At 32.9% G+C, this 22,143-nt stretch overlaps 4 protein-coding genes across 12 annotated transcripts in view; 2 read left to right on the top strand and 2 right to left on the bottom strand.

Annotated features, from left to right (window-relative positions):
• The window catches only part of LOC144854185 (ras GTPase-activating-like protein IQGAP1), a 59,729-nt gene extending 54,448 nt beyond the window's left edge, over positions 1–5,281 (bottom strand). For all 5 annotated transcript variants that reach the window (XM_078712087.1, XM_078712088.1, XM_078712090.1 and 2 more), the window contains exons 1-4: positions 5,144–5,281; positions 4,755–4,832; positions 4,259–4,367; positions 2,086–2,242 (exon numbers count right to left, since the gene is read on the bottom strand). In XM_078712087.1, coding sequence (XP_078568213.1) covers positions 2,086–2,242; positions 4,259–4,367; positions 4,755–4,824 — 336 coding nt within the window. In that variant the 5' untranslated portion in view covers positions 4,825–4,832; positions 5,144–5,281. The remainder of the gene's footprint in view (positions 1–2,085; positions 2,243–4,258; positions 4,368–4,754; positions 4,833–5,143) is intronic.
• Positions 5,282–6,951: 1,670 nt separating this feature from the next.
• LOC144854234 (kxDL motif-containing protein 1-like) lies at positions 6,952–9,329 on the top strand. Of its 4 annotated transcripts, none has more exons than XM_078712163.1 (5): positions 6,952–6,988; positions 7,494–7,641; positions 8,075–8,227; positions 8,812–8,858; positions 9,138–9,329. In XM_078712163.1, the coding sequence occupies exons 2-5, from the start codon at positions 7,544–7,546 to the stop codon at positions 9,296–9,298; spliced, it is 459 nt and encodes a 152-aa protein (XP_078568289.1). In that variant the 5' UTR covers positions 6,952–6,988; positions 7,494–7,543; the 3' UTR covers positions 9,299–9,329. The 4 variants fall into 4 exon arrangements, with proteins under 4 accessions (XP_078568289.1, XP_078568291.1, XP_078568288.1 ...); XM_078712165.1 differs by having other exon boundaries at positions 6,961–6,988; positions 7,536–7,641; XM_078712162.1 differs by having other exon boundaries at positions 6,972–7,012.
• A 380-nt stretch (positions 9,330–9,709) lies between these two features.
• Positions 9,710–12,991, bottom strand: LOC144854215 (uncharacterized). The gene is made up of 3 exons (XM_078712134.1): positions 12,049–12,991; positions 11,653–11,808; positions 9,710–11,128 (listed from the first exon to the last, which is right to left on the bottom strand). The coding sequence occupies exons 1-3, from the start codon at positions 12,928–12,930 to the stop codon at positions 10,979–10,981; spliced, it is 1,188 nt and encodes a 395-aa protein (XP_078568260.1). The 5' UTR covers positions 12,931–12,991; the 3' UTR covers positions 9,710–10,978.
• A 505-nt stretch (positions 12,992–13,496) lies between these two features.
• On the top strand, positions 13,497–19,741 carry LOC144854197 (junction-mediating and -regulatory protein-like). 2 transcript variants are annotated; one of them, XM_078712110.1, is made up of 9 exons: positions 13,497–13,600; positions 14,111–15,097; positions 15,425–15,597; positions 16,260–16,425; positions 16,513–16,685; positions 17,322–17,408; positions 17,860–17,955; positions 18,274–18,706; positions 19,046–19,741. In XM_078712110.1, exons 2-9 carry the CDS (start codon positions 14,203–14,205, stop codon positions 19,252–19,254), a joined length of 2,232 nt encoding a protein of 743 aa, XP_078568236.1. In that variant the 5' UTR covers positions 13,497–13,600; positions 14,111–14,202; the 3' UTR covers positions 19,255–19,741. The 2 variants fall into 2 exon arrangements, with proteins under 2 accessions (XP_078568236.1, XP_078568237.1); XM_078712111.1 differs by having other exon boundaries at positions 13,509–13,596.
• Positions 19,742–22,143: the final 2,402 nt, after the last annotated feature.

The following is a 22,143-nucleotide window of genomic DNA, read 5'->3' as shown; positions in this document are numbered from 1 at the left end:
AATAAAAATAAAAGCAAATAGTTACTCATATAATTGATTACTGTACATTACAATAACAAAATACAGTATAGAATTTATAGATAGAGATATTATATTATATCTATGATTTAATCTACAGTAGGGAAATTTCTAATTATTTCATAAATGACCAACTTCCTTCAAGGCTTCTTCACCATAATAACTTTAATAGTATCCGTTGCATTCCATTTTATTACTGGTTTATAACTTTTTAAAAATGGAGAAGTCCAAATAGTATCACAACACCCTTACTATTAATAGCAATGTTTTGATTAGCTTGGGTAGTTGGAATCTGACCTTGACATACAGTAAATTTTGTACAATTCAAATCAACCAACCATAACAAAAATCACAACCTGGATGACTGCATGGCGGTATAAATATTCTATACTAAACAAAAACATTGGAAAAATGTATATTTCAAGTTAATATATTTTTTTAGTAATTCCTGCATTTTCAACAATAAATGATGAATGTATTTTAATGGATAATGACATCAGATAGAAGAAATAGAAAGATAGAAACTGCATCCATCTTCTTCTAACCCTCTTCAAATATTGTAAATAGTGTAGGGCTTTGGCTATGCATTAGATAATAGTACGCAGCATTTAATTTACTAACCTGGTCTGTTACTACTAGCCAATGGCAAGTAAAATCCATGACCTGTAGGTAGGCCTACTGTACTGTACCCCAGAAACTATTAAAACGTATAAAAAGGCCACTTGGATTTATAGACATTGCATATTTAGTAGAATGGTGATCAGGGTTAATATCATTCTAGTATTACATGAATTCTGTACTGTATTTTAAAGGTCATGTACTGTAAATATTTTGATTTCATAATTATTAATAAATACTGTATGATACCACCAGTAGATTTTCTTCAGCATTGAATAGCATTTTCAACAGAATATTTCAGTATAATTTTTAAAAAAAATAAAAAAGTGGCCCCGACACTGATTGAATAATGACTTTAAAACATTAAGTGGAATCTTCAAAATACAGTATTTGCCAATGCTGGCTTCTCTTTGATGGGGTAAAGACATTAGTACTACAATGTATGTAAACAACTGGTTACCTAAATGAAAACCACACAAACCAACAATGGTGTCTATATATATGATGAGTATCTTTTACCTGGATAAACACTTAGAAAAGTGGGAAACAAAAAACAAAAAGAGTTTTTAGTGGAACACCCCTACCCTAACAATGGAACAGTCTGCTACTGCACCCTCTAAATGTGAGCATCCCAATGTATCACCTGAATGAAAACTGTACGTTTTATACAATTTTAAGTTTCAAATTGTCTATTTTTCAGCTTTCTGGTAAACCATAATAAATGTTTAGACAGAGTATCTTGGCAAAGTATCAACATACTGTCAGTTTCAGTTTCAAATTGTTATTATATTATGCAATAAGTTTTACAAATACCTAAAATCTGTCTACACTATCAAACTTTATGTGAACAAAAAATGTGATGTGCCCATAAATGGACATGATGATGTCATATCACTTCCATATTTGGGCACATCACTACCATACCCCATACTGTACCATATTACATAAAGTTTGATAGTGTAGACAAGGCTTTAATAAAGACATTAATCAAGTATGAATGCATGCTTATGACAGGATAAGACTAACTGTAGGCCTTATATCCATCATTCTACTTGATTTCAACAGATTTCACTCAATGATTTGCTCTCAGGCTTTTGCCATTAAAGATTACAATCTTTGTCCTTTAATACAAAATACATATTTTCACTAGAAACTTTATTACACACATATATTTTTATGACACAATAACAGATTATGATAAATATGTCACAAGATGTTTCTAATGATTAAAATATGATAGAAAGAATATGATTCTAATAAATATGTCAACATAAAGGTAAAATATTAAAATTGACTGTTAAATCAGTTTAGGCAAACTTCTGAAGTGGTGAACACTGGCAAACATGACCTGACCTGTATTTATATTATATGCCAATAGGGTGTCAACAGATACAGTATCTTCATGATTCTAAAACTTATTCTAAAATAAAATATCAATATTAAACTTACAGTGTACTTGGTTTGTTCTCTGTCATATATTCTCTTAAGAGGAACTTTCGATGGTGCATAATAATGCCCCAATTTAGCAAGGTAGACACCGTTTCGAAGACCCTCTTCCAGTTCTGTTGTAGGTGGCATCTCTTCATCTATGCAAGCCTCAATCCATCTGTGTAATACAAAAAACATTAGAAAAATCTCATACAGTATGAGAAGTATTGTCTGAATAAAAGCATTAAATTATTGTTGAATGTCTATGAGTGCTGCTTACCTGGATAAACTGAATAGCCTATTCTCAATGAGAATAGGCTATTCAGTTTATCGAAATATGAGAACATTTATTGAATGCCCTCTTCACAAATGGTATAGTCCATAAACAACACTTTCAAATGGAAGTATCAACATTATAATTTTTTAGACATGGAAGAATATAATCATTTTTGAACAATGAAATACAAAAACAATTCATATAAAAAAACTGTAGACTTATTATTTAAAAGGAATGTTCAAGGAAACGATCTCAAAATGTGAGAGAGAACTAGTACCTCTTTTAACCTATACAGTTTTACAGTACAGTATAAGTGTGTGATACAGTATGGTTAAGTATTACAGTAGGTGACACCGCCCACTGCCAAGAAATATGGTCAATTTATACAAGGAAAATATATGTTTTTACTCCAGACCCTGGAAGATCAATTGATGTCAAATGGTACACTGTACATAATGTAAATTTTGATACACTTCACTATAATACAGTGATGTTGCCTAAGCCTCACTATTTCTACTTATTACCAATTTGCCTATGATTTGCAATCATAAATACAGGATGTTTAAAGTATAATTCTGCTAAATCAAATAAATGAGAATAATTTAAAACAGGAAGTGTCAGTAAGCCTAATAACAGGATTTACTGTAGTAAAACAAACGATATCTGATTTGTAATCACGACATTAGTACAGTTATACTGTATACATTTAATTAAGTCTGCAGAAAATTTAAGTTTACTGTAATACTAGGAATCAAATATAATTTTATGATACAATCCATTTGTTCAATAATTGTAACCCTGTCATGAAATGAACCATGAGGTCATGTAAAAGGTCAAGACAGCAGAGTCAAACCAAGAGGCATAGAAGAAAAAAGCTTGAATTTGAACTCTAGCTAGGAATAGGGTCACGGTAGTCCTCTCACATTTTGGTGCCACAAGCCACACTACAGAAATGTAATGTGATTTCGGAAACATTACAGTTGGCATGTCAGGATACATACTGTAGTTGTCAGATTGTTTAAATTCCCATTTTTTTTTTTGGTTTCTCACGATTTTCTCCCCGCACCAACCTTTCAAACAGGCTCAGTTCGATAGCAATACTGTATAATACTTTTTAGCAAACTTCTTACAATAGATGACCAGGTTTAAACTAATTTGGAATCAAGATTTGGCAACAATCCAATTTCCTAGACTACAGAGATATCTTGGCAGACTATAAATTGACTTCCGATAGTGAAATAAATACCACATATATTATTCTTAATTGAGAGAGAGTCATAAACACATACAAATTGTAAAATCAACAACAACAATCATAAATGGATGTTATTATTGTTATTATATTGCTTATACTTTCATAACTGGCATATACTGTATTTTTCTAGCAAGTCTTTCATCAGATTATATAGGTTTTCCTTATTATTCTACTTTACAAAGTTAGATATACAGTATTAAAAAAATAAATTCAATAAGAAATATTTCTTACAAAAAACGCTCGACTTTTTGACTAACATTTTTAATCCTTGTTCTAATTTTTGTTTAACAATCAGTAGTAAACAATTTGTGTAAATATAGTCTGGCCTAGGCTTACTGTACAGAATAAATATATAATCATAAACTGAACTATATCATAACAAATTTTTTAAAAACTTAAAAAGAACTTTATGACTGAATAATTGTACACTGATGGTCACAAGCTATGATGATGGAAATGATAATGAAGATGATCAAGAGACAATAGCACTGTATTGAAGGGGTGTTCAGAGTTTCTTTTATTCCCTCAGAGGGAAAAAGGCCTATATCGGTTTATCCAGGTAATAGAGGCATGAAATAGACTAATCTTCTGATACTGTGGGGGTTGATGTGGAATTATTTTAATCTTTTTATGACAAAACAATTTCAAAAATAAAAACTTACTTTTTAGCTTCTTCTAAATGGCAAAGATACTGGTAAGCAATGTTTTTATTTCTCTGTTCATCCATATCATCTGCAGACTGTCGCTCTGGTACATATGGATCAGCAGTTGCTGTTAACATTTAAAAGTCAGACTTAAGTTTTTAAAACATTTATTCTTCAAATTTAGGCATAAAAGCGTTATAAGCTTGAATTATTATTTTTTTCATCAAATACATGATGGATATCATATTTAAAAAAATATTTCCCTGAGTTAACATCAAATCTTCAAACTGGACATGATTTATGTTTGATATAAAACTTAAGCATGTACTTATTTATGAATGCATACTGGTTTATGCTTAACAATTTCTGAACCTTTTTTATCTCTAGCATTCCTTTACCCTGGCTGTATATAGTATATAGGCTAGCATGACAGGTTCCAGGAAGCCTAGGCCTAGCCCTACCTAGTCTAAACAGTTTATTTTTATTTATTAAAAATGTTGGAACTTTTACTTACGATCATACACTGCCCCATTTTGTGGGTTATGTCCATCTGCCAAATCGGTATCACCGTTTGTTGTGGCCATTTCAGCAACTGAAATGCAAGACAAAATAACACAAGCTCGTTTATTTTATACAATTAATTCCTAGGCCACAGTTGCTCTATAATTAATACAACACACACGTCCGTACGCACGGTGGCAACTTGTTGCTTGTCTAACTTTAGAGTATATTAATCGGGTATGACGTTCTAACTCTCCTCACTAAAAATCAAGGGCGTCCACCCACACCATGCACACTCACATCAATCACCACACCACCACCAGCTAGAGGTTATATTCACCATGCATTTACACTAAAACAGCATACGTAAATCTTAACTAAAAAGAGCGTTTATATACTTACTTGTTACTTTACTCAGATTTCGTGCAATTTAGCTGCAGTAAGTCAATTCTGTACTACTTATTCCAAAGTGTAACTGTTTAGTTAACGCACTACAGTATATCACAGCTAATTTTGCAATTTCGTGGCGCGCTGTTTCAACCGATGAATAAAATAAACATCAAAATAGTAAATTCTAGATGGCGCTTCAATCATTTAGTCACTGCTCTGCGAAGTCGTCGTATTCGTATTCTTGATAACTACGATATAGTCCGAGCCAGCGAGGCATGCAATGCCTGCAATTCATGCGACCACGATAGTAATTCAACAGATAAACTTACAAAATACAAACAGCGCAAACCACACACAAAAGCCTAATTACTAATTTTAATATTTGTACAATTCATAAATCAATTACAATAATCACCTATGATAAATTATGGTAATGATAAAATTTCAACTATCCAGGTGCAACTTGAAAGTTTTAGGTGGGTTTTTATCTTTTCATATGCATAAGGCCTAGCCTAGTGGTTAGTACAACTTCGAAGTTGGTCTAGACACCGGGCATCGACAAATGTTCTATATTTGTTCCTAACTGAACACAGGTGTTCTTAAAATGGAGGGCGCTAAACATAACATTTACGAGATCGAAAAAACAGATGGCGTAAGCCAGAGGAAAAAAAGATGTTATGGTGTTCTCTCCCTACCTCAGCACTAAGCCTCTGTCACAGCATTGGGATCGTTTCCACAACATCTTATGCATTATTGTGGAAAGGGGGAAGTATAATTCTTTGAACCCCAAACACAGTAGTTCGCATAGCTTTATCTCTATTCCACCACCGAACGTTTCTCCAGCGTGACGTTCATGAATATGCATATTTAACGGCCTGTCACATCAAAAATGCACAAATAATAGCTTCAAATCGGTTTTAGATCCATTTCAGCCAATAGGCACGTTGACAAAATGTGAGCCTAATTTTAACACTTTCTTGAAAGAAGTTCAAAAACGTAAAAATGCACAAAATTAGCCTCAAATCGTATAAAAACAAATCAATTAGGTTGAAATGAGTAGTTCATATATATATACGTACATACGTCATCCTAATTGTTAGAATATGCATATTCATTGAATATGAAATGCATGCCTCGCTAGCTCGCACTTTGGCAATTACAGTAGGGTTATAAAATTGTAAATACGGACTAACGCTCCCTTCCCCTCCCGACCTGGGGATGACCAATGACATTTTTTTAATGATGATCAGAGAAATACGGGGCTCCCTCTTTTATGCCTAAGTACGTTTCGTGTTATTATTTTGTGTTCAGCAAATTTCGCGCAGTGCAATTTGAAATTGCGCAAGAATATCTTTTCAAAATTATTATGAGTATGCAATGTATGCTACAAATTAAATCCCCTATGATGAAATGGAATAATCTCAAGCACAATCTTATGGGCGCGGCGCAATAAAAGTTAACATTAAACAGACTATAATTAATAATATCTATATTATGTTCGATTAAAGTTTTGATATATATACTAATAAAACTAAACATTCATAATATTATTTATTAATTCATTATAAAAAAGTACAGTTCAGAGTGAAATATGCCTAAGCCTAACAGTCTAATGTTTTCGGTATTTTATATGGAATAACGAACGGAATAACAACAATACCGAATTTAGCTAAAATGGTTTACATCAAAAATATTGAAATCTTTAAAAGGTGTAATGTTTTTACTATGAATATCACCCATTATTATGTAACAACATACCAAATTCCTCTTTTTTTATCATCATTATATTATTCACGGGGAGTGGTGGCGCTATACAGATTAGTTGTTGCAAAAAAAAGAAGTTTATTTAGAGCCTCGGTAGGCCAGCTTTTGATGCTAAAAGTATATTTCTTCTAGTTTAATCTATTGTATTGATATTTGTTATGTTATTTGAATGATACTAGACTAGGATGAAATACAGAAACGTCTCTTCTGTGTGTTTCTTGTAATATGATTAATAAAGACACGCTACTCGCTATTTAGGCTAGGCTAGGCCTTTTTACTAGCCAGCCTCTCTCTCTCTACCCGGCCTACTAAGTACTACATACAGACAGTACTAGACCCTAGGGCCTAGGCCTAACTCTGTAATTCCCACCCTAAGCTTATGGATTGATGGGTACCGGCCTACCTCAGAGAGAGCAGATTTTCCTGCTACTACCGAATCATAATCCGTCTCTACTATATTAATTTATTACAGTATTAAAATAATTTTATATTTCAACGACTAGGCCTAGGCCTATATATGAACGAAAAGTTATTTGTTTTAGGTGTATTACTATTAATTCAGGTATATGTTCTAATCTGTATTTGATGTCTTTAAAAGTTTAATTTATCTAGGTCTAATACAGTAGAATGTTTATAATAGGCTGAAAGATGTCGAAGAGTGGTGGTTCAGATGTGTTCATTGAGAGCCTGAACGCACTAGTCAACGAGGATGACATGAACGCAGTCTTGCTTGCTCAGAAACAGATGTATGTTCATTTGCTGTTTCGATTATCAACAAATGTTTTTTTTTGTACAATTATGAAGGGTTAACAACATGATAACATTGCAATATCAAATCACTTTTATCATCATCACTTATAGATTTTTAAGAGGTTTCAGTGCAGAAATGTTATTGATGATCAGGTTCAATGTTAGTATTTGTTGCATTTCAGAACTGTAACTGTAAACGTTATAGATCAAAATGCCATTTAATGCATGCCTTTTCATTGAACATCATTTATCTTTTTTTTGTGACCTTGCATGAGAAATTAACAATAAAAAAAGTAAAATAAACCTAACATTTAAGTTCCATACTGATTAGGTAACTGTATTTATTATACTGTATTATTATATGATATTTTTAGAGTACACTATATTAATATGGTACTTAATTAGATTACATATTTATTAATATTTCAGGTTGGAACGATTTGAGAAAACCAATGAAATGCTTTCAAAATTCAATCAACTCTCAGTAAACCAATATGAAACATTGGCAACACAGTTCAAGGGTCACACTGCACTTCTACTGGATATGCGTAAAGATATTGATGGGATTTTTCGACGAATTAGGTATGAATATTAGAAGATAATGTTGTAAATGGCATTTTTTACTGGAAAAATTTACTGAAAAAAAGGACATAATATTGATGCTAAAGACCAGGGACTATCTTCTGTCAATGTTTTTAGGACTAGAGCTAATCAGGAGACCTGGAGAATATAATAAGTCAACTTTTATAAAGGACATGACATTAAGCTCTGTCTACACTATCAAGACATGTGCTGTGGCCAAATTTGGTAGTGATATGCCCAAATATGGTAGTGATATGACTATATATGGGCATATCACATTTGTTTTGTCACATAAAGTTTGATAGTGTAGACAAAGCTTTAGACAGAGAGAATTGTTGGAAATGTGGGAAGGGGATTATTGCAAAAACAAGTATAACAAAATACAGTGGAACTCCTATTCATGGGGACCCACCAAAGTGTCCCTTAATAGGGATTGACCACAGTGTTAAAACATATACTGTACTTGTTTCATGGGAAAGTGTCCCCTGAGTAGGCAGGTCCCCTGATTATGAGAAAAATATTTAGTATATTATATTCAATCAGGACTATTTAAAAATATTCATATATTATTTATTCTTTTCTAGGATCCTTAAAACAAAACTTTCTACAGAATATCCAGATGCTTTCAATGGTTTGTAATACATTTCTTTGTTTCTATAAAGCTCTGTCTACACTATCAAACTTTATGGGCCAAAAAAATGGGATGTGCCCATATATGTGCATGATGATTGCAGCATGATATCACTACTATATTTAGGCATATCACTACCATATTTGGGCACATCAATTTTTTTGCCAAACTAGTTTAATAGTGTAGAGAGAGTGTTATGTTCAACTATTCTACACTGCAAAACTGTATCTAATAAAAACAGTACTTTATAGCTTAGTATATTGTGTATTTTAATTTCAGTTGCACTAGAAAACACTGAGCCAGAAGATAAGAAGATGCAACAAATGTCAACATCACCACGTCAGGATTCTCCACGAATGATTCTAGACAGCAATGAACCAAATGATGAAGAAGATATGAATCCATCCAGTGTGTTACACTCTGTACCATCTATAAACTGAACATTAAAAGCTTTTCAGAATATCTGGGATATATATATATGTATATTTAAAATATTGTCTTTGCCAGTCCCCATTAGCGACGCAACTTAACCAGCGCAACGTTAGAAAATGCCCTTCCAATAATTGTGTTTGCCCCTGTCTGTGTGAAATCAAACCTGCTTGTTGTGCGTCAACGTTAGAGTTGCCATAGACTTTGACCTGGTTCACCGTGACCCCTCGTACTTTACTGTACTATGTTTTCCAGTGTTCATTTGACTTTCGTGAAATCAAACTGATTTGATTTCCCGTAGCGATGTTTGTAGCACTGTTGCGTCCTCGGTTCCCACTTGCATTGCTGCATTGTGTTCTAGTGGGAACCATACTTAAGCAATACAAAAGTCTTGGTAAAACTACTGGTAAAGTTATGTGCAATATTGCTGTATTAGCTAAGATGTGTCTATCAACCAATAGTTGTGAAAGCAAGAATCATAGCCTACGAGTAATTGCTGTTTGCCTGGAACACTTTCAGAATTAAACAATATTAATAACAAGATATACACAAAAATGTTATATAGCTAATTTTTTATTTAAAATGATAAAAGTATAAAAAATAAGTAAATGATAAACTAAATTGTTGAAACTGCATTATATATTTGTTAAGATTCAATTTAGCATTGAATGATGTAATGCATAGCTTAGTGGGTTGAACACATGAAAACAACAATGACCAGAATTCATTAAAATCAATGATGTTGCAAAAAGCATTGTTAATACAATGAGTAGTGAAGGCCATTTGTATATAGAATAGTACTGTAGTAGTACAAATCTTGTTCTAATAGCAGGGCCACATATAATCTTGTGTACCTTTTTACAAATAACAACAATTCTATATTTTGTGTAAGTCATTGAAATCATATGTAAACATTCATTCATTTATTAAAGATATTAAACAGTAAAATAACCTCATCCTATTCACTTTTCTATTATTTTTCTAATATTGTACGAGAAGGAAAAGAGTAATGATGCCGAAATAAAAAACAACATAAAATGTTAAAGACGTGAAAATTGGTGGGAGTAAAAAGATATGTAATTTTGAATACAGTATAAGTATTTATCATTCCTAAAAGAATCTTTAAATGGAATCTGAAACTGAGTATTGTACTGTATACACACATGATGTAATAATATTTTTATAAAAATATAGTACAAATTTCTGTAAAAATATTGTATATTGTTTTATTTTTTACTTTATGTCTTTAGGCACATGTGGATTACCAATAGTAAATTAATCGCTGTCCTATCAGAGAGGTGTTAATCCCCCTGATACAGTGGCTATTTTGTGAACCAGTTCATCGGGGTAACTCTTCTTATCGGAGAAGACTTGTTCCTCCACTAGAATTAGAAGTGAGTCGGCCTCGAACCCACAATGCCGATATTGTTGGCTCTTTAGGTACGTTATCGGTGTCCCTGCCTTAACCGCTCGGCCATTTGACTCACTTATTTTTTATTAGATTTAAAACCATGTTGTTACAGTATGCCTGAATCAATTTTTAGGCCAGAATATGCTAAGCTTTCTGCTACTGAAATTTAACTGTTGTGTACATTGATTTTTTGAATTTGACACATTTTTGTTTATATGTCAGATTAGTGTGTTATATTCAGTTGATTCAAATAGACAACAAATGTTCTGCTTCAGTGAAATCAGCTATGTAGAGTGTTTAGTGTGTTCCATTGGTCTTTAATGCTACTTGGTGGACGTTGATATCGTGCTGTTTTTCGGCGAACATGCTCAGATGTTAATGTTGGAAGACGTTCAAATGAGATACGGGTTTTGTCAGCAGATGAGGGCAACTATAAATAAAAAATTGAATGAAGTAAAAACAAACAGTAATAATATAAATCTGTACATTATGTTTACATACGTTACGTAATTATTATGTGTCATGACGAAGGGCGACAGTTGGACAGACTTATTTGAGTCTCTACGTCCCTCGACCAAATGATACTTTGATGTTACTTGTATATACATAATATGTTGATTTTGGTCGAAATAAATGTTGTTGAATTGATAGGTAATATCCATTTAAACTTATCAAGATCCAAGTTGAAATATCACTACTTAATTATTATTAATCACCACTAAATAAATGAATATAGCAGGAACACAACTTGTGAAAAATGTATTTCAACCCAGGTATATTTGTTACTGACTGAAGAATAGATGATTAATTAGTTTTCATGACACGCCACATCGGCTATCGAGTCATTGTACACATGCTCATATGTTGCTGAGCATATGCAGAATAACTTTTTGACTTGACAGCTGTACAGTTGTGTGGTTTGTCATGAAAAACAAATTTTAATATCATTATTACCCTTGTGACACAATTTGTAAGTGATGTTGTCTTGTTGTCTAGTCTAACTGGCACTGTGCTCGTGAACATTCGATTGAAGTTGCCTTCTCGGTTTGAAAGCTCCAGTTTATAACGCTTTATTTCCCGCCTTAAACGTTCCATTTCTTCATTCACTTCCTGTAGGGAAAAAAGTATAAATATAGTTTAAAGTAATTCTTGATATGATGATTATCATCAATTTGGTCAGATTTTGTAATGATCTTTTGTCACCTTTCCATGAAATATGATCAAAAATGTATTAATTTTACTTGGCCAAATAAACATGAATAAATTGAAATTTATCACATATTCCAGGAATTTTAGGTAAAGTTTCTGGTTTGAGCAGAATGTTGTACCAAGTCAGTCATGTAAACCTACAATCTTATCGACAGGATAATTGGCGTCTTTTAACATCCATTTTCTTTTCTCTATATCATTTTGCTGAGAGATTTTAATCTTTTTGTTAAGGGCCCTGAGTTCAACTTCCAACTTTTTATTTTTTTCTACAATTTTGTCACGACTTTCTTCTGTTGCCATCAAGTCTCTGCAAGCATCATTCATTTTCTTGTGCATTTGTATCTCCATTTCCTCCAAATCATTGCGAAGTTTCTCTAATTGATGGTCAAAATTCATTTGTTCTTGTGCATGTTTCTGTTTTTCCTTCTCCAGTTGTTTTTTTAAGTTCAAAATTTGCGATGATTCTCTTGTTGAAATTGTATCATTCAATCTTTCAACTATTAGCCTATCTTCTCGGTTAACTTTAGCAGTCGGTTTATGAAAAAAAGTGTTTGAATCATCATGATATTCGACTTCATGATTCACACGATTTTTCTTTGGTAATGATATTGATAGCTCTTCTTCCAAATCCTTTATTTGTTTCAATAACTTATCATTTTTTACTTGAAGTTCATCTTTTAATTTCTTTGCACTTTCTAATTCTTTAATGTACGCTTCTTTCTGCTGCTCAAGCTTAAATTTAAACTCTTTTTCATTTTGAATGATTTTTTGTCTCGCCCGTTCTTCAGTAACTTTAATCACTTCAACATCGTTAGTGAGGGCTCCTATCTTCTCTTGGTACGAATTGACCAATTTACTTATTTCACACTCGTATTGTTCAACCATTGTAGCAATTTCGATTTCTCTTTCATGGTTTTTAGTAAATAACATGTGCACTACTTGTGTTAATTCTGCAACCTTTTTACACATCTTTAATTGAAAAGACCTTTTAGACGGTACCTTATTGCTTGGGTCCGCCGCCATGGTGAATCAGGCGGTGATCCAATGGAATATTCGATCCAATCAGGCCTCTATATAAATAAGCCTACACACAACATACAAATAAATGAAAATGTAAACAATAAGTAAACTTTTTCGTATACATAGTAGAGATAGGTTATGGCGCGCCTCTGTAAAAAATAAAAACGATATAGGCCTCTATAATTAAAATGACCACATAGTATTTATTATTTTAATAAAAAGTACTCCACCACACTACACTAATATCATAAGATGTGTTACTGCCTATGAACATTCCTTTGCCACTAATAACGCATGTAAATGAAATAGGATTAGTAAGTCACATTTTGCACTTCGTATTTGACTTCTTCAACGTCTTTGGTGAGCAAAAACTTTGGAACCTAACATTTTTCTTCAACAATATACAGGCTTAGTTCTATTAAAGAATAAAAGCATACTTTTAATTGTTAAAAATTAGCTATTCAATAATATACATTACTGTATATTTTGGAAATTTATAGATTATTTTAGCAATATAAATTGCTATATTTATAAGTTAACCTTTGACATACAATGACGTAATTGATAATAAAATGTAAACATTTGAAGAGCTAAAGTGGACTTTTAGACCCTATTTGTTTATAAATAGGCCCTACATACAGGTGATCTGAAAAAAAGAATGTACAGAATGTAGGTGAGAAACATAACGATGTACACTAGGCCCTATAATATATTTCGATTTCACATGTTATATAGTTAGAGAGTATACTCTAACACTAAACAGACTCTAGCATACTGCAGTAGTAGTAGTAGAGTAGGCCTATTAGTATTATTAATATAGTAGGACGATAGGCTATATATATCTACCTAGCTAGAATGATAGAGATGAGCCTAGCCTATATTAATTATTAAATAATACTACTCTCCTCTAGCCTAGGCCTACATCTAGAATAGATTATTTTAACTCATGGTAGGTAGTCAATGGTGTAGTTCTAATACTTTCTACTAACTAGACTATACTATAACTACCTACTGTAGAGTACTAGCCTAACTTACATGGTCATATAGAGTATAGTACAGTTTAATATTATTATCTTGCATGATAAAAAAAAAACATGTTAAAACATTGTTTATTATTAACAAAAATATATATCCATTGTCTTTAATACCTTATCATTTAAAAAAATCATTCTTTTCTGTTTAGCTCAGTAAAAATGGAGAAACAACAAATCAGAAGGATCAGGATGGGGTGTGGGATATGATATCCAATAGATGAAAACAATTTAACTCTGAATCATGTCACTTAAGAGAATGAATAGCCACGAAGATTGGGAGGTTGTTAAAACCAATGCATTTGACGCCAAGCCACGTGGAAAGCTCAAGTTCGATGTTGCTTGGAATGAACACCATCATAAACTGGCAATAACATGTCGTCGTGAGAAAGTTCGATTTGTACAAAAGCGGTTCAACACATTATCAACGAAAACTACATCCCCTCCCCCAAATGAAAATAATGAAAGTAACGAAAAGAGTTGGACGGGGCTATTTTCTTTTCATGATGTAAGATACGCGCATGAGCAATTATGTCTTTTAAGCCCTGCTATGGAAGACTACCCTCCATATTTACCATATGAAGCAAGAGGTGTGTGGAGCTTTTTCTTTCAGAGTGAAGTCATACCAGATGAAGTGGAGATCTCGGTTCGACAGTACTTAAATGTCGCTGCAGACATCTGTGATCAGCAGTTTCTTATTGACACTCTCTTTGAAGTTGATACATGCATTGAGAAATATCTAGAAGATATGGGAGAACTCAAACAGAGAGAATATGAAAATGATGTCACAAGAATACAAAACAAGTATGAACAATTAAAAAACGAAAAAACAGATGCTGATAACATGAAAAAAATGAAAGAATTTTATGAAAAAGAAGATGAAGTCATTTCTGATTTGTGTCAAAGCTTAGCAGAACTATATAACCTGAAGATTCAACCATTTTTAGATCTTCGGGAGTTGGCATACAGTAAACAATTTGAGATTAAAGAAAATCTGCAAGATGAATATCGTAGCGAGGAGAAGCGAAAGCAACTGGCGGAGGACTACAACATGTGGATGGAACAATTTCAAACGGCAATAGAAAGGATACAGGATTTCAAAGTTCAATATTTCACAAAATGTGTTGAATTAAGTAAAGGTATATATTTTAAATATCATCAACATGGCTGTAATTTTGCACCCATCATTCCTCCATGTACCCATACAAGCAATCATGGATATCTGAAAGGTTCCTGTTTTTGACTCTGCCCATTCTCAACCTTTTCTTGTATCTCAGTGTGCATGAATTCAACCTTTTTGCAAAATAAAATATACAAAATGAAAAATAAATATTGTATAACATATCACAAGAATAATAATAATAATAGTTCATTCGTATATAGCACATATAAGCAAGCTCTCAATGCGCTGCACATTATGGAAACAGCTAGTAAATTTAAAGTAAACTATAATTATTATCCTACAGGAAGAGTTGCAAATATGATGGAAGATAAACCAAAGTTTGGCAGATCTACTTGGGAAGTGTATGGCCAGGAGCGACTCAACAATCTGAAACAAGTGTTGGCTGAAGAAAAGAAACAGCAGCTTGAAGCTAAGAAACAGAAGTATAAATACTCGCAAGAGAAAATACAGCAAGAGGTACAGTAGAATGGATAAACTATTTTATAATTTATCGTGCTCATAAACTAAGTCTCATTTGAGGCTCTCTCTTGCAAATTCCTCTGAAATATATGAATGGTACTTTGTTACACTAGCAACAAAATAATGAAAGAGCTTATCATCAATCTATCCATGGATTATTATTTACCGTAATCAATGATCTATCTGGAAAATGTTATGACTGCAATAAATTACTCTTCTTCAACCCTCTCGGAGACTAGTTTTGTTGATCTTTTTCTAAATGATCTTTATCTTTTTGGTGTCAATGTAACAAGGGTTAGAGTTGCATAGCTAAATAAATCCATACAGTTTTTACTGTCCAAATATTGAAACTATCAACCCAATAGTCATGTTAAGGCTAACTCGAACAACGTTGTACGACGAGGCCCGACGAGCCGCTTTTTGGGAGAAAATTAATATAATTTAAAAATTATGCCTGACGCTATCTCAAGACAACTAGTTTCATCAAGATTCAACTCAGACAGCACCGATGTATCAAGACGTTTTGTCAGGGGTTGTCGTATGATGCCAAGTCTGAGTTGGCCTTTAGCAGTCTTGGCTGACAATCCTCTCTAATAATTACTCCATTATGCCATCTTGTATGTTATTACTAAATGGATAGTTTCTACTGATAATCTTAGATTGCAATGGTTAAAGAAGGAAGTGGCTTGAAGAAACAAGTAGAAGAATTGGAAACAAAACATCAACAACTACAAATGAAGGTTTACGACACAGAAATTGCGATTTTACAAGAACAAGAAAATGAACTGAAAATAGAAGAAGAAACAATAAGAAAGCAAATTGAGGGTAATGATATCTTTATCTATATTTTTTACATTTAAAATCATTTTTTATCACATCAGCATGCAATCAAACTTCTTTCTTTTTATTCAGATGAGAAAGAAAAGGAAGAAAATGAATTCTACGATGCTTATGAGAGTTTTGATGGATTGGAAGATGATGATGAAGTTGAAAGGCCATCGATGATGATTAACCCACAACTTAGAAAGGTGGCAGCAAAAATGAGCAGAATTCGAAAAAAGAAAGCAAATATCAGAAATAACAAAGTAAGTTTGAAAGAATCAACATACAGTAGAACCCCTCCCATTAACAATACACCTTCCTGTGAAATAAACAATGGGAAATATATGTTTTATATTGAGTGGACACTTTATTTAGCCAATTCTTGCTCCTGTTTCTAAATTTGCCAAGTATCATAGACAAAATGTTATGATACAGCACCAAATGTGAAACACATATAGTATAAAGCCTGTATCATACTAACCTTCCTCGGTTTTTAGTTAGATTGAGATAATCACAGAGTTTGTTATGGCTGACGTCGGTCGCAAATTGACAATGTCAATTAGTTTTACATTCATCTGAATATTTAAAGCACCTTGATTGGTCCTATCATTGATCAAGGGCTTCTCTTGTCCAATGCCCACCTTGACCACAGGAAAGGCATGGGCCAATACATCTAAGGCAGAGATGCAGGGGCTGCCATAAGAGTCAGCAGTGCTGATTTCAAATGCCTAATGGGACCCCAGCTCCGTACACAGCACTCAATATTCCCAGATGGTCTCCCATCCAAGCTCTAACCAGGCCGAACGTTGCTTAACTTTGGTGATCCGACGAGAACCAGTGTTTCAGTCACAGAGTAGGCCTACAGAAATCGGTTTAGACTGTTGATATTTATTTTACAGCAAATGTTTATGGCCACTTATGAAACCCAGTCGAAAGAGAAGAATGTTCAAGAGCAAAAGCTAGCAGACCATCGTAAACTAATAGTGGTATGTGTTAAAATATCTATCTCTTTATATCCAACCAATTCAATGCAAGAATGATTATGTGAAATAAGTATATTATTACTCCCTAACCCCCAGACAGCACTTGCTAGTTCTTATACTATGACGTTATCCAAATTCCTTCACTTGCACTGATGAAGGGCTAGTGTTGCCCGAAAGCTCTGCTAACTTTTCTGGCTGTTTTACTTTATCGTTTTGATTTAGCTTTTCGCTTTTTTTTTTTTTGTATCGCCATTGAGATCCAGCCACTGATACCCACAGCATTTTTTCAGTAATTTGCCTTTGGATTTATATTATTACTATTACATATTTTTGTAAATATTGGTGCACAGATTACAGAATCTAAAGCTCGGTCTACACTACACTTAAGGTGATCAACTAGAGGTTACTACAGTATGTTTAAATGATTAAATATGTATTTTTATAACAATTCTAGCAAAAGGAAAAGAAAGAAGCCAAAGACAAGGAAATGAAAGCATTCATTGATGCGGAAAGACAGAAGACATTGCAGCGCTTAAAACAACACAACATGGTATGCATTTCGTTATATCTTGTGTGTAGTCTAGTTTTTTTTTCAAATTAAATGAGTCAAACCAAAACATTTAAACACGCATTTGGTTTATGTAATTGTTTAGTCTGTATTTATTTTTATTTTTTATCTTATTTAGTCCACCAGGCAGTCGATTTTTGTCTGAAAATATAGACGTATGAATCGCCATATGTGCCAAAATATTTATCTTTTTACTAATTTCGGTCTACTGTAGAACCTAGACTAGTAATTGTTATGAAATTTATCACATACAGAAATACATATACAGTACTTACAAGTTTTGTGGTTATATCTTTGTAGAAATACCCATCACCAAGCATTCTAAAAACTCGTAAGAAAGGTAGAAAAAAACCCAACAATGAAGAAAATCAGTCTGGCCCTCCATCAAGCCTTCCTCCTCCACCTCCTGTGTCTGATGAACATTCAACAAGCATGGCACCTTCTGCTGCACCACCACCACCTCCTCTTCCCAACTTACCACCACCTCCGCCTCCTCCCCCAGTCCCGAGTTTAGCACCTCCACCACCCCCGCCCCCTCCTGTCCAAGGTTTACCACCAACATTTCCAAAAAGTAAACCAATTGCTAAACTTGCGAGCCAAAAGCCAGAAGATGTTGCTTCCAGTGGATTACCGTTTGATGCAAAGAACATTGTTGCTGCCAGGGAACGACTTGGAAAGGCTAATTTACGCAAGATTTCAGACAAGCCATTGAAAGAAAAGGGCAATCCAACTGGTATGTTGTCTCCAATTTCAAACCAATAAATGACAGGTGGCCGTATATCCACCAATCACAATGAAATGTTTTCTCAAAATACTATTTTTTTCTCTTAGCCAAAAAATAATGAATACTGTCACTGGTCCAAAATGTATTCTTATTTATAGGCATGCAACTTTTTTCTTGCCTGCGCTTCGTAAAAATTTACCGCAGTTATATTTTAGACAGCGCCCTCAATATTTCGTTGCCATGCGAAAGAGATTTTTACTGGCTTACGAAAACGATTATGTTGTGCAACATATCCGTAGCGAAACCTTATTTTGGGCCAAATTTTAACACACTTATTTTTTCAAACAGATGTTGTAAGTGAAATAGCATTGATATTTCAAAATGGTGGTTTTAAACTCCGCAAACACGAAGAAAGAGAAGAGAATTTGCCATCTTTGACACACGATTCTGCTTCGTTTCTTAAGGACAGGTTAGACGTAATGAATAAACAAATGAATCCAGAGGATGGTGAATCTGATGTTGAAGACGACAATGAATTTGTCGATTCTTTTGCTTAAAGTAACAATTTCCAAAACTGAACAGTGAGACAGTATATTATGGAGTTTGATGATTTCAAATAGATTATATTATTACTTTATTTTTAGTTAACGTATAAGACATATTTACAGTACATTATTTATATAAAATTGTATATTTTGATTTTGCATAAAAATAATTATCAATTGAAATTTACATGATCAAAGTTAGTAGTGGATCAAAGGGTAAGTCAAAGGGTAAGTGAAAGGAGCCCTCTAAAAAGTAAATAAGACTCATTGTACTAACCGCCTCCGACTTTCCTAGATCTGGGAAGATCCAACGCTCAACAAATTTATGTTTGTGAAGTCAGTAGTAGCCAATTGTCATGTTTTGAAATGTTCATAAGCCTGGTTTGCACAATCTTATTCACCATAGTTATATTTTCTAACCTTTGTCACATTTACAACTGTTTATACATGCAATTTGAGTTGGGGACATTATACAAATATTAAAAGTAGTATAAACATATTGGGAAGGTCGCATAGTTTGACTTTTATTTTGTTCTGTACATATAAATTTAATTGGTATTTTACTTTGTATTTGAAGTTTAATTTGCTACAATTCAATCAAATCTATGTGTACATTTTATTTGCTGATAACAAATGAAAAAAAACAACTATCAAATTATATCAATTCTTTATTTAAATCAAAATACAGTGATTATATATGTACATTAATTATACAGTTGCAATTTTTGTACAATAGCAACCTTTTGTTTTTATAATGCAACACATGACGACACAGATGTGACTATTAAAGATGTACTGTCCCCCTGAAAAATAATTTTTAAAATTTCTTTTGTTGAATATGCAATTTTAATGTCACATAATAGTTATCCACTTTGACCAAAAATTGGATCTAAACAAAATGTATTTACCTGAAAAACTGTAATTGAAGGCAAAAAATGGTCAAATTGGATGGATTGGATTTTTGGTTGAATTTAACTATTTATTATGTTATTTTATATGTGAAAACAATTTTGTCTTTTTTTTTTTATGGAAGCGATTAACTTGATTAAAACTACAAAATAATATATTCAAAGTTCGATTATATTCATTTTTCATGTTTTTTGGGTGTACAATACATCTTTAAGCTCCATCTGCACTATCAAGCTAGCTTGACAAAAAAAGTGCGATATGGTAGTGATATGACATCATCGTGTCCATATATGGACACATCACATATTCAGTCGTGTGCAACGCAACTCTACAGATCACTATGTCGGTCGGTTGGTAAACACTAACTTGAGCACACGACTGCAGCCATGTATATGGCCTTGTTTTGTCACAAAGTTTGAGAGTGTAGACAGTTTTAGATTCAATAGCTGCAAGTCAGGTTGTTAATATTGTTAATATTATTATGCAAATTTACTTAAATTCAAATACTGTAATGCATTAACTAGTTAAAGAATGATTTTATGTTTCAAAATTATTGTTCGATCTTTGCTGTTCTTTCATTATCAATTTGATTACAATTAAATCAATATAAATAACTTACCTTTGTTTGTCAGGATTACTTCTGTTATCAGATTTAGTAAACCCAGAAATGCCAAAGATCATTGATAACATTATCAGATTTCAACTCAAAATAACTAATGAATTTAGCATACCAAAATAAAATCCCAGATGATTTTATCTCCAACATTAATTTGTATTGAATTATCAAGGAATATTGTCCAATCAGTTTGTCTCATTTAATCACTTGGCAAGTAAAAACACAAACACCAAAATAGATATATCCAAGTACAGTATTTGGTAATGTTGTAATCAATTCATTTCATTTTTCTGGACAGACCACACAAAAGTAAATTCCAAGAAAATTGATCATGTGTTGAATTTTTGCATGCAGGAAATTGATGGTCTTTTCAATAATAATCTGGAATCGTAATAAACGCACAGACTTCCCACACGAACGCCGTAAAGAACACCTGTATACTTCAACATGATGTCGCTGTAATAATACATATCCACAATGAACAGGTTTTGTAACGAAAAAACAATGAATATCCACAACACAGTCAGATGGGATACACACAAAGTGTGGATAATATTGTTGTTTTCTGAAGCTGTATGATTGACAGTAATTAACACATTCTTGCTAGCAAGCCAATGCATCATTTGCCTCTAGATGCAGTATTGTCAATGCTCATTAACAAAGTATACAAAAGAATAATCCATTTGTTTTATGTAGAACATGAATAGGAATACTAGTACTGTACTATATTTATTCTGTGAAATGTTGTGTTATGGCAAACCAACAAAAACATTTCTAGTGATGTGTTCTTTACTAAAATGTACCCACATTTGATATAGCGAATTATACCATAGTCTCAATGCGCTTTGAAGTGAAATAGATGTTAACATTTTTCAATAACATTCCAAGGGTCACACCATATTCTCAACAGCCTAAAATTGTTAACTGATCTCGGGGGATGTACTGTTAAATGTACAAGGGCAAACAATGCACATTGAACCTACAGTATATAGTCCTTGGCTGAGAAGACTTTCCATCGGTCGGTTACGGCGTCTCCCCTAGACATTCAGTACATCATTATGTGAATTCTAAGGTATATTTATATCTATTTACAAGTGGCAGAAGAAAGGCATTTTCAAATGAAGAAGCATTCAGCTGAAGTATAGATATCAAATACACTTTAAATATATTTTACATAGCTTTTCTTTTCATTGAATAATTGCAGACTCCATTAGTGCAGAAAAGTAGGTGTAATAAGTACACTCATCTGAAACCAATTACAGTAGTATCAATCAAAAAGTATTAAATCAAACATTAAACAACTGAACCACATTTAAACATTTTGTTCGTGTTTTGTTCTTATAATTTAAATTGGAAACTAAGACTCCAACCCAGTG

The sequence above is a fragment of the Antedon bifida genome, chromosome 10 (genome assembly GCF_963402885.1).
Source record: "Antedon bifida chromosome 10, ecAntBifi1.1, whole genome shotgun sequence".
In the NCBI taxonomy this organism is placed as follows: domain Eukaryota; kingdom Metazoa; phylum Echinodermata; class Crinoidea; order Comatulida; family Antedonidae; genus Antedon; species Antedon bifida.
The sequence above is the reverse complement of the archived record's forward strand: the minus strand, read 5'-3'. Positions and strand labels throughout refer to the sequence as shown.

Bases quoted from the DNA above. Each gene is read 5' to 3' on its own strand.
- LOC144854234 (XM_078712163.1), top strand. From the start codon at position 7,544: ATGTCGAAGAGTGGTGGTTCAGATGTGTTCATTGAGAGCCTGAACGCA. The intron at 7,642-8,074 runs GTATGTTCATTT...TTAATATTTCAG, and splicing joins TTGCTTGCTCAGAAACAGAT to GTTGGAACGATTTGAGAAAA. The intron at 8,859-9,137 runs GTTTGTAATACA...TTTTAATTTCAG, and splicing joins ATATCCAGATGCTTTCAATG to TTGCACTAGAAAACACTGAG.
- LOC144854215 (XM_078712134.1), bottom strand. From the start codon at position 12,930: ATGGCGGCGGACCCAAGCAATAAGGTACCGTCTAAAAGGTCTTTTCAA. The intron at 11,809-12,048 runs GTAGGTTTACAT...TTTTCCCTACAG, and splicing joins ATTATCCTGTCGATAAGATT to GAAGTGAATGAAGAAATGGA. The intron at 11,129-11,652 runs GTAATAATGATA...TTTTATTTATAG, and splicing joins TTACAAATTGTGTCACAAGG to TTGCCCTCATCTGCTGACAA.
- LOC144854197 (XM_078712110.1), top strand. From the start codon at position 14,203: ATGTCACTTAAGAGAATGAATAGCCACGAAGATTGGGAGGTTGTTAAA. The intron at 17,956-18,273 runs GTATGCATTTCG...ATATCTTTGTAG, and splicing joins GCTTAAAACAACACAACATG to AAATACCCATCACCAAGCAT. The intron at 18,707-19,045 runs GTATGTTGTCTC...TTTTTCAAACAG, and splicing joins AGAAAAGGGCAATCCAACTG to ATGTTGTAAGTGAAATAGCA.